Source organism: Polyodon spathula, chromosome 26 (assembly GCF_017654505.1).
Source record: "Polyodon spathula isolate WHYD16114869_AA chromosome 26, ASM1765450v1, whole genome shotgun sequence".
Lineage (NCBI taxonomy): Eukaryota > Metazoa > Chordata > Actinopteri > Acipenseriformes > Polyodontidae > Polyodon > Polyodon spathula.
Genome location: NC_054559.1, coordinates 15,865,737 through 15,877,369, shown reverse-complemented (window position 1 = coordinate 15,877,369; position 11,633 = coordinate 15,865,737). Strand labels below are relative to the sequence as shown.

Here is an 11,633-nt window from a genome sequence, read left to right as displayed (position 1 = left end):
GCATTGATATTTCAGGAAGCTTTCCCTTTCCATTGGTGTTGACAATTGCCAGCATCGTTTAGCTTTTTTTGGAACATAATGCTTTCTAATGATATAAAAAATTAAATAAAGCTGGAATAGCGTTGCTTTTTACGGCCATTAAAAAATGAGCTGTCAAATCGATCGTGCAGTGTGTCCCATCATGAAAAAAAAAAACATGAACAAACAAACCAAAAAAATTGCAAAAAGCAATTTTTGCTTTCATTCAAAATGTCAAAACTAGCAGATGTAATGAATCTGTTTAAATGAAAGTGTAGTGCAATTATTCTGGAAAATAGCAAAAGTAATGAGACGCTAGCATACATCATGATAATATCAATGACATAACTGAAAACGCTGCGAGGAGACAGAAGGTATGGAAAGCCAGAAGAAGTGCGTGTGCGTGTGCATGATGACCCTACAGTGTGTGACATGCCCCAGAACCTACTGCGCCGTTCTAGACTTTGAAATGGTTATTGGACTCATTTTGTAGCAGAAGGTTCGATCAAACCACGGTGGTGTGGCGTGTTATTGTCTTAGGTGTTATTGTGGAGTGAAGCTCGGATCTGCTTAATTAGATAAGGGGTGTAAAGCAACAGCTCAAAGGGGATCTCCTGGAAATAACGGTTTATTTAGTTTGATGAAAAAAGGATTAGTTGATATTCTAATTACATGTCAATATAAACTCATTTCAGCATGAACGACATTGAGAAAGTTTTCCAGCAGGATCTTTAGCCTTTGAATTTTCATGGAGTATCTTTTAGTATTTTTAAATTTAGCACGTATTGAGTGTTTACCAAATGTGGGTGATGACAAATAGCTGTGTGTGTGTGTGTGTGTGTGTGTGTGTGTGTGTGTGTGTGTGTGTGTGTGTGTGTGTGTTGCAGGTTGGGCGGTGTGTTGTGTGTGTGTGTGTGTGTGTGTGTGTGTGTGTGTGTGTGTGTGTGTGTGTGTGTGTGTGTGTGTGTGTGTGGTGCGTGTGTGTGTGTGTGTGTGTGTGTTGCAGGTTGGGCGGTGGAAGACAGTTGAGGGTGATGCGTTTCTGGATGACAGATAGCTGCGTGTGTGTGTGTGTGTGTGTGTGTGTGTGTGTGTGTGTGTGTGTGTGTGTGTGTGTGTGTGTGTGTGTGTGTGTGTGTGTGTGTTGCAGGTTGGGCGGTGGAAGACAGTTGAGGGTGATGCGTTTGCTGGATGACAGATAGCTGCGTGTGTGTGTGTGTGTGTGTGTGTGTGTGTGTGTGTGTGTGTGTGTGTGTGTGTGTGTGTGCGTGTGTGTGTGTGTGTGTGTGTTGCAGGTTGGGCGGTGGAAGACAGTTGAGGGTGATGCGTTTGCTGGATGACAGATAGCTGCGTGTGTGTGTGTGTGTGTGTGTGTGTGTGTGTGTGTGTGTGTGTGTGTGTGTGTGTGTGTGTTGCAGGTTGGGCGGTGGAAGACAGTTGAGGGTGATGCGTTTGCTGGATGACAGATAGCTGCGTGTGTGTGTGTGTGTGTGTGTGTGTGTGTGTGTGTGTGTGTGTGTGTTGCAGGTTGGGCGGTGGAAGACAGTTGAGGGTGATGCGTTTGCTGGATGACAGATAGCTGCGTGTGTGTGTGCGAATGCGTGCATGTGCACGTACATGCGTGTCTGTGTGCGTGCGTGTGTGCGTGCGCTGTGCGTGTGTGCGTGCGTGTGTTGCAGGTGGGCAGTGTTGAGTGTTTACCAGTTGTGGGTGGTGACAGATAGCCATGTGTTTGTGTTGCAGGTGGGGCGCTGGGAGAATAATAGCCTGTCTCTGAAGTACCCTGTGTGGCCCCGATACAACTCCTTCGGGGACGCAGAGGCCGATGACAACCACCTGAGCATCGTCACCTTGGAGGAGGCACCCTTCGTCATCGTGGAGAACGTGGACGCGCTCACTGGGACCTGCATGAGGAACTCCGTGCCCTGCCGGAAGCACATCAAGCAGGAGTGAGTGTTCAGCCCTTTCTTTATTAGATCACCCTCTGCTCTGCCCCCCACAGGGTACTGAGATCCAGCCTCAGCTGCCAGCATTCCCATTCCCATTCCTGCTGTATCCTGCAGACCTTTAACCTTATTATAACATGCCTGTCACAGGGTCAAATATGTCTAAATTGTAAGTCTCAAAGGAGACCATGTACTACAGATCTTAAGTTAACCTTGGCTATAGGAGCAAACAACACCATTAGTATACACATGTAATATCAGCGATTGCTTTATATAGGCCTATGTCATGGTTCTAGTGAGAAAATCTTACAGTTGACTGAGGAATCCACGCTGAAAGCAGCATTCATTCAGAGAAGAAGAATTGCATCAGTATAATAGCAGACATGAGCACATTGCAATGCAGTGAGTTACTGACAAAAAAAACAAAACAACAAAGCCCGAAACACAGACCTGTTTGTATTTCAATGAAACTTAAAAAAACAAAGAAACAAGCAACTTAGTTGCAGAAAGAGCAGTGAAATGTCTGCTCAGACGAGGCCCATGATCCTTCACAGCCTGGATCCTTCACCGCCCGCAATGCAGGGCTCCTGTTTCCAGTCCAAGAAGGGAAATGTAGAATTCAAATTTGCTTCAATCTACAACAGCTAAATATGTTAAAGAGGCAAAATTTCAGCCTTTGTCTAAAATATTATTATATAACTATTATTATTATTATATAACTATTTTATTATAAAGTGCTTTGTGATGGTGGTCCACTATGAAAGGCGCTATATAAAATAAAGATTGATTGATTGGTTGCACATAATCTGAAAAAGAAATCTGAGTAGGGCTCCAATCATCCTGAAAGCTATCTTACATTTTTTTTAACTGTATGTGGCCTGCTGCTCAGCATTATAGGGGAAACAGAGTTACACAACTAACAGGGATTGCGAGAATGACTTGGTGTTTCAAAAGTGAACCCCCCCCAGCAGACGCAATCTCCTTTCCTTCCTTGTGAGAAAGAACGGCCCACAGCACCGAGGGAATGTATCAAGTGCGTCAGAAACACTGCGGAGGGAACAGATTGATTTTAACAAGGGAATTTTGCTGAGTCGGAAAGATTTTTTTTTTTTTTTACACCGTTTCAGCCACCGTTTGAAAGCAGCTTCTTTCTGTGCTTCCTCTCTGGAGCAAGGCAGCACCCTCAGCAGTTCCACAGCAGGCTTCTTTCTGTGCTTCCTCTCTGGAGCAAGGCAGCACCCTCAGCAGTTCCACAGCAGGCTTCTTTCTGTGCTTCCTCTCTGGAGCAAGGCAGCACCCTCAGCAGTTCCACAGCAGGCTTCTTTCTGTGCTTCCTCTCTGGAGCAAGGCAGCACCCTCAGCAGTTCCACAGCAGGCTTCTTTCTGTGCTTCCTCTCTGGAGCAAGGCAGCACCCTCAGCAGTTCCACAGCAGGCTTCTTTCTGTGCTTCCTCTCTGGAGCAAGGCAGCACCCTCAGCAGTTCCACAGCAGGCTTCTTTCTGTGCTTCCTCTCTGGAGCAAGGCAGCACCCTCAGCAGTTCCACAGCAGGCTTCTTTCTGTGCTTCCTCTCTGGAGCAAGGCAGCACCCTCAGCAGTTCCACAGCAGGCTTCTTTCTGTGCTTCCTCTCTGGAGCAAGGCAGCACCCTCAGCAGTTCCACAGCAGGCTTCTTTGTTTGCTTCAGCGAGGAATCCTGAATGAACCACAGAACTTTGGACTCCTGCAGCTCAAGCACACGCTGTTTGTCCAAGTGTAATTGTATTATCATGTTGTGTGTATAACGATATAACCCAGTGATTCACCTCAGGATGCAGCAGGAAGAAATTCAGTTTGTGCAAATTAAGTACCCCTTTAATGAAATAAGCACAGATCTTTTTTTTATTTGATTGTTAACCTGGCTGAATAAGTAGTTTGCAATGGTTTGCCAACAATTCTTATAATTGACCTTTGTGTCTTGGAACATATTACTACCTTATCTCCTTATTTAAAATTGTGCATCAGAGTCGACTGCTACCTGTTCCTATAACTTTATAAAGACGGGCTCTGTTGATAATGTGGGGTTTTCCAATTCCGCATTTAACAGTAGATGTTCAATGAAGAATCTTAGAAATGGCCAAATTTCCTTTGCCTAAAAGTATATAAAAACAGATAGATGTGTAGAAGGGAGTGCTTAACATGTAGAAAACAGAAAGTACTGATTAGAGGAGAAACCTCAGAATGGAGCGAGGTAACCAGTGGAGTACCACAGGGATCAGTATTAGGTCCTCTGCTCTTCCTAATCTACATTAATGATTTAGATTCTGGTATAGTAAGCAAACTTGTTAAATTTGCAGACAACACAAAAATAGGAGGGGTGGCAAACATTTTTGCAGCAGCAAAGGTCATTCAAAATGTAGAAAAGTGTAAGGTAGTGCATGCTGGCAATGAAAAATGTCCATTATAAATACCATATGGGAAATACTGAAATTGAAGAAGGGATCTATGAAAAAAGAGTTGCTGACTCGGAAAAGAATTGAATCTGCTCAGTCTTGAACAAAGAAGACTACGCGGCGATCTGATTCAAGCACTCAGAATTCTGAAAGGTATTGACAATGTTGACCCAGGGGACGTTTTCGACCTGAAAAAAGAAACAAGGACCAGGGGTCACAAATGGAGATTAGATAAAGGAGCACTCAGAACAGAAAATAGGAGGCACTTTTTTACACAGAAAATTTGGAGGGTCTGGAACCAACTCTCCAGTAATGTTGTTGAAGCCGACACCCTGGGATCCTTCAAGAAGCTGCTTGATGAGATTCTGGGATCAATAAGCTACTAACAACCAAACATGCAAGATGGGCCGAATGGCCTCCTCTCGTTTGTAAACTTTCTTAAATACAAATTTGTATATGCGTATAGAGTGTGCTGCAGTTGTCTCCTGCTTCACACAGATATCTTTTTTTTGAGTTTGGACAAATTGGATTAAGGGCTTAATGAAGCTTCTATAAAAAAAAACAAGCCCAATGATGCTGATGGGTCACGGCGATGCAATAAAATGACTGCATCCTCATTTATTTCAAATGCTTCTGTGATTATATTCTGCAGAGGACAAGCTGCTGTGATTCAGAGAGGCACTAGAAACCCCTTTGTGGTTAATAAAAAGGAATATTTATTGCCCATGTAAACAGAATGGTATTAACATTCAGCAGGGGAGTCGTAAGGGGTCTGATCTCAAGAAGGACAGCCTGGCTGTGATGTGAAGCGCTCAGCCTGAGATAAACATGCTTCATGGTGGAGCCCTTCAATACAAGACTAACAAGTGGAGCGCACTTGGTAATTTAGTGAAAGCTCATGAGAAGCAATGGCGGTTCTCAAGAAAGCAAGCTTTTCTACCTGTATGTTTGCATTCACTCTGTTCTGAAGGGGAGAAAGAACAAGGTGGTCATACATCCATCGAAATTGTAAAATGGGCCTGATAATACCCCTCTTTACGTCCTCAAATTTGCATGGGCCAGGAGCTTATTAGTTATCAGAAGTTTTACAAAGCTGTACAGCACACACACACACACACACACACACACACACACACACACACACACACACACACACACACACGCTCTAAATCTCATTACATCTTATACAAATTTCCAGTAGTTAATGTAGATCATGATATAAAGCCAGACCCCTTTGATTATGTGAGTGAATTGAGAAATATCTATATGTCAGAATAGACAGGTGAGTTACGTCATTCCTATTGATTCCTATTGATTTCCTAACCCTATATATAGTTCCCCATAGTAAAAACCTTGCATAGAAAAAGCATGGTAAAACATAGGTAAGCAATGTAAAGCCTAGAGAGGTATGGCAAAAAATATTTTAAAAACATGCCAAACCAGGGAAAACAATGGTGAATGTGTAATATAACCATGAGAAAAAACTACTGTGCAGATTTACATTGGTAAACTTTTATAAGAGATTGCGAAGTATTGCTTTGAAACAGTATTTCTATATGTATTCCAAAGTTCTCAACACCTCACGGAACTCTTGTAAAGTAGCCCTGTTTCTTTTTTTGCAATCGATAGCCTCTTTTTTTTTTTTGCAATCAGTAGCCTTTTTTTTGGAATTGATAGCCCCTTTTTTGCAATCGTAGCCTCTTCTTTGGAACAGAGCTAACATGTATTTCTCTCATTGGCAGCAACACAACGAACGAAGGGACCTACGTTAAGAAATGCTGCAAAGGATTCTGCATCGACATCCTGAAGAAGATCGCCAAGGCTGTGAAGTTCACCTATGACCTTTACTTGGTGATGAATGGGAAGCATGGTAAAAAGATCAATAATGTGTGGAATGGAATGGTTGGTGAAGTGAGTGGAATTATTTTTTTATTAGTTTATTACTTTACTGGGTCTAGTTTTTTCTGTCTATATTTTTAAAAAAATGTGTTTTGCACAGGTGGTCAACAAGCGCGCTGTCATGGCTGTGGGGTCTCTCACGATCAACGAAGAGCGCTCTGAGGTCATCGACTTCTCGGTCCCTTTCGTTGAAACCGGGATAAGCGTCATGGTGCCAAGAAGTAATGGGACGGTTTCCCCATCTGCTTTTCTAGGTGAGACTGAACATAAAGGGCAGTTTCACTACAGTATGCGTTCTAATGACCCTTTGAAGCACTTAAGTTCAGTTTAAGGTTAGGGTTAGTTAATGTTAGGGGTAGGGTTAGAGTAAGGGTTAGAGTTAGTAAAGCTACATGAAAAAAGTAATATTTCCTGAAGAGAAGTTTACAAAGCAATAGTATACATTTCAACAGAGGGTACCCATTGTAAGCAGAAGTATAGAGAGGAGTTTCCCATGCTTATACTATGTATTTACCACACTGTACTATATATTTTTTTACAGGGCTTTGCGAGGCAGTATCCTACAGTCAGCTTTAGATTTGTATTAATTCAAGTTCATAGGGAAAGTTAGATGAGTTATTAGCCAATTTCCCTGGGTACGATATGCTCTTGAACACAGATTTGAATGAACACAAGGCCCACAACTAAAACTGGTTTAAGCAGGAAAAACCCTCCAATGGCTCCATGCCAGAATCTCGTTTGCTTTTCCACATTACACCACTTTAAATCTCCCAGGCTTTTCGTAATCAGAGGCACTGGTGTGAGTGCTGGGGTTCCCTCTCATAATCAGAGGCACTGGTGTCAGTGCTGGGGTTCACTCTTCACTGGCGTCAATGCTGGGGTTCACTCTCTTGACTGGTATCAGTGCTGGGGTTCGCTGTCTTGACTGGTGTCAGTGCTGGGGTTCGCTCTCTTGACTGGCGTCAGTGCTGGGGTTCGCTCTCTTGACTGGTGTCAGTGCTGGTGTTCACTCTCTTGACTGGTGTCTGTGCTGGGGTTCACTCTTCACTGGCGTCAATGCTGGGGTTCACTCTCTTGACTGGTATCAGTGCTGGGGTTCGCTGTCTTGACTGGCGTCAGTGCTGGGGTTCGCTCTCTTGACTGGTGTCAATGCTAGTGTTCGCTCTCTTGACTGGCATCAGTGTTGGGGTTCACTCTCTTGACTGGTGTCTGTGCTGGGGTTCACTCTTCACTGGCGTCAATGCTGGGGTTCACTCTCTTGACTGGTATCAGTGCTGGGGTTCGCTGTCTTGACTGGTGTCTGTGCTGGGGTTCACTCTTCACTGGCGTCAATGCTGGGGTTCACTCTCTTGACTGGTGTCAATGCTGGTGTTCGCTCTCTTGACTGGCATCAGTGTTGGGGTTCACTCTCTTGACTGGTGTCTGTGCTGGGGTTCACTCTTCACTGGCGTCAATGCTGGGGTTCAGTCTCTTGACTGGCATCAGTGCTGGGGTTCGCTCTCTTGACTGGCGTCAGTGCTGGGGTTCGCTCTCTTGACTGGTGTCAATGCTGGTGTTCACTCTGTTGTCTGGCGTCAGTGCTGGGGTTCGCTCTCTTCACTGCAGTTCTCTGTTTCCTCCACAGAACCCTTCAGTGCTTCGGTGTGGGTGATGATGTTCGTCATGCTGCTCATTGTCACAGCCATGGCTGTCTTTATATTTGAGTACGTCAGCCCAATGGGCTTCAACAGGAATCTAGCGCAAGGCAGAGGTAAGCTTTTTAGTATATAGATAGGATTTTAAATAGGCTCTAGTCTACTGTATTCATGTTCACTGTATTCCCCATTTAATGTATTCACGACAACATCTTTTTTAGCAAGGTGTCTGTCTATCATTAGGCCATCCCAATGTTGTGGTGGCTGGATGCCTGGCCAATTACTAGACACTGTGCATAACATCACTGTGTATTCATTAGAATGCATTTACTGAAATATACTGGAGCTAGTCCTGTTTTGGATTGGCATAAACAGCACAGTAGCTGCATCTTCAGAACCACAGCAGAGCCGCCAGTAAGAAAGTGGAAGGACAGGGGACTGGCGCCTTGCTGTTTAACAAGAAGTCCGGTTTCTGTTTGTTGTGTAAAAAACTGGCCCAAACTGCACAATAAGTGGCAGATTCTATGTATGATCATGTGGCATAGCAAGATGATAAGTATTGCAAATGCACTGAATCGGGAGCGGGGGAATGTATATACTTTCCAAGAGTAAAGTGCTTCATTTAGATCTTCAAAATGCTTTAAACAGTAAGAATTAATGAAGGAAAAAAAACACTCAGTCCAGGCTATCAGAGAGATGACAAAATATAAAAGCTGTTTTCCAAAGCAAGGAGAGTGTGCATGACAGTCACCCACTAAGATAGACTCAGTTACACTGAGTCCTGAATGAAGTGGAGAATACAAAATAAATACATAAGAGAATTAATAGACAACGTGCCTATTCTGCAAGTGTTAGTAATTATAAATAATGAACAGCCATTAATAGTTGTTCTGAATATAAGTGATCAAAGCAATTTAGTGCAATTTGTATTAATTTCAAGTAATTCAAGTGTGTGGCAGAAAGTCTGTGGGGGGGGTAGTAATTTGCAGGGTCAAGATTGAACCCTTTTTCTACAGCGGTTTGTCATTCCCAGGTTTAGCAACTCTCTCTGTCTCTCTGCCCCGTTCACGTGGATCTGAAGTTAAATTGTCCTTCATTCTGATAATTGGGAAAGACAGGCCTATGCTACATGCTAGCCAGGATCCCAACTGCATTACTTAAGTACAATGAAAAGCCTCCAACCGCAAACTCAAGGGATGTTGAAATATTTATTAGCAGGTCTTTAGCAGGGACATCAACACTAACCCGTCAGCAGTAACAGCCAGCAGTGTCTTTACACATGCTCCCAGCTAATCAGCTAAAGTGCTGAGACTTCTACTATCCACTGCACATTTTATTATTATGTACCAGGCTTACTAATGACCTTAGACAGAATCCAGAACGACAGAGCATCACACAACACTGCCCGCTACACACCAACCGACAGAATCCAGAACGACAGAGCATCACACAACACTGCCCGCTATACACCAACCGACAGAATCCAGAACGACAGAGCATCACACAACACTGCCCGCTACACACCAACCGACAGAATCCAGAACGACAGAGCATCACACAACACTGCCCGCTACACACCAACCGACAGAATCCAGAACGACAGAGCATCACACAACACTGCCCGCTACACACCAACCGACAGAATCCAGAACGACAGAGCATCACACAACACTGCCCGCTACACACCAACCGACAGAATCCAGAACGACAGAGCATCACACAACACTGCCCGCTACACACCAACCGACAGAATCCAGAACGACAGAGCATCACACAACACTGCCCGCTACACACCAACCGACAGAATCCAGAACGACAGAGCATCACACAACACTGCCCGCTACACACCAACCGACAGAATCCAGAACGACAGAGCATCACACAACACTGCCCGCTACACACCAACCGACAGAATCCAGAACGACAGAGCATCACACAACACTGCCCGCTACACACCAACCGACAGAATCCAGAACGACAGAGCATCACACAACACTGCCCGCTACACACCAGCCGACAGAATCCAGAACGACAGAGCATCACACAACACTGCCCGCTACACACCAACCGACAGAATCCAGAACGACAGAGCATCACACAACACTGCCCGCTACACACCAACCGACAGAATCCAGAACGACAGAGCATCACACAACACTGCCCGCTACACACCAACCGACATCCACGACAGAGCATCACACAACACTGCCCGCTACACACCAACCGACAGAATCCAGAACGACAGAGCATCCACACAGAGCATCACACAACACTGCCCGCTACACACCAACCGACAGAATCCAGAACGACAGAGCATCACACAACACTGCCCGCTACACACCAACCGACAGAATCCAGAACGACAGAGCATCACACAACACTACACACCAACCGCCCGCAGAGCATCACACAACACTGCCCGCTACACACCAACCGACAGAATCCAGAACGACAGAGCATCACACAACACTGCCCGCTACACACCAACCGACAGAATCCAGAACGACAGAGCATCACACAACACTGCCCGCTACACACCAACCGACAGAATCCAGAACGACAGAGCATCACACAACACTGCCCGCTACACACCAACCAACAGAATCCACACACCAACCGACAGAATCCATCCAGAACGACAGAGCATCACACAACACTGCCCGCTACACACCAACCGACAGAATCCAGAACGACAGAGCATCACACAACACTGCCCGCTACACACCAACCGACAGAATCCAGCCCGCTAACACCAACCGACAGAGCATCACACAACACTGCGACAGAGCATCACACAACACTGCCCGCTACACACCACACACAGAGCATCACACAACACTGCCCGCTACACACCAACCGACAGAATCCAGAACGACAGAGCATCACACAACACTGCCCGCTACACACCAACCGACAGAATCCAGAACGACAGAGCATCACACAACACTGCCCGCTACACACCAACCGACAGAATCCAGAACGACAGAGCATCACACAACACTGCCCGCTACACACCAACCGACAGAATCCAGAACGACAGAGCATCACACAACACTGCCCGCTACACACCAACCGACAGAATCCAAAACGACAGAGCATGCACAACAACACGCTACAACCCGACAGAATCCAGAACGACAGAGCATCACACAACACTGCCCGCTACACACCAACCGACAGAATCCAGAACGACAGAGCATCACACAACACTGCCCGCTACACACCAACCGACAGAATCCAGAACGACAGAGCATCACACAACACTGCCCGCTACACACCAACCGACAGAATCCAGAACGACAGAGCATCACACAACACTGCCCGCTACACACCAACCGACAGAATCCAGAACGACAGAGCATCACACAACACTGCTCGCTACACACCAACCGACAGAATCCAGAACGACAGAGCATCACACAACACTGCCCGCTACACACCAACCGACAGAATCCAGAACGACAGAGCATCACACAACACTGCCCGCTACACACCAACCGACAGAATCCAGAACGACAGAGCATCACACAACACTGCCCGCTACACACCAACCGACAGAATCCAGAACGACAGAGCATCACACAACACTGCCCGCTACACACCAACCGACAGAATCCAGAACGACAGAGCATCACACAACACTGCCCGCTACACACCAACCGACAGAATCCAGAACGACAGAGCATCACACAACACTGCCCGCTACA

The 11,633-nt window shown here is 45.6% G+C and overlaps 1 protein-coding gene across 4 annotated transcripts in view; it reads left to right on the top strand.

Annotated features, from left to right (window-relative positions):
* Positions 1 to 11,633, top strand: part of LOC121301054 (glutamate receptor ionotropic, NMDA 2A-like) — a 77,348-nt gene that overhangs the window by 47,498 nt on the left and 18,217 nt on the right. For all 4 annotated transcript variants that reach the window (XM_041230154.1, XM_041230153.1, XM_041230151.1 and 1 more), the window contains exons 5-8: positions 1,762 to 1,967; positions 6,136 to 6,304; positions 6,393 to 6,546; positions 7,917 to 8,042. In XM_041230154.1, the coding sequence (XP_041086088.1) occupies positions 1,762 to 1,967; positions 6,136 to 6,304; positions 6,393 to 6,546; positions 7,917 to 8,042 (655 nt within the window). The remainder of the gene's footprint in view (positions 1 to 1,761; positions 1,968 to 6,135; positions 6,305 to 6,392; positions 6,547 to 7,916; positions 8,043 to 11,633) is intronic.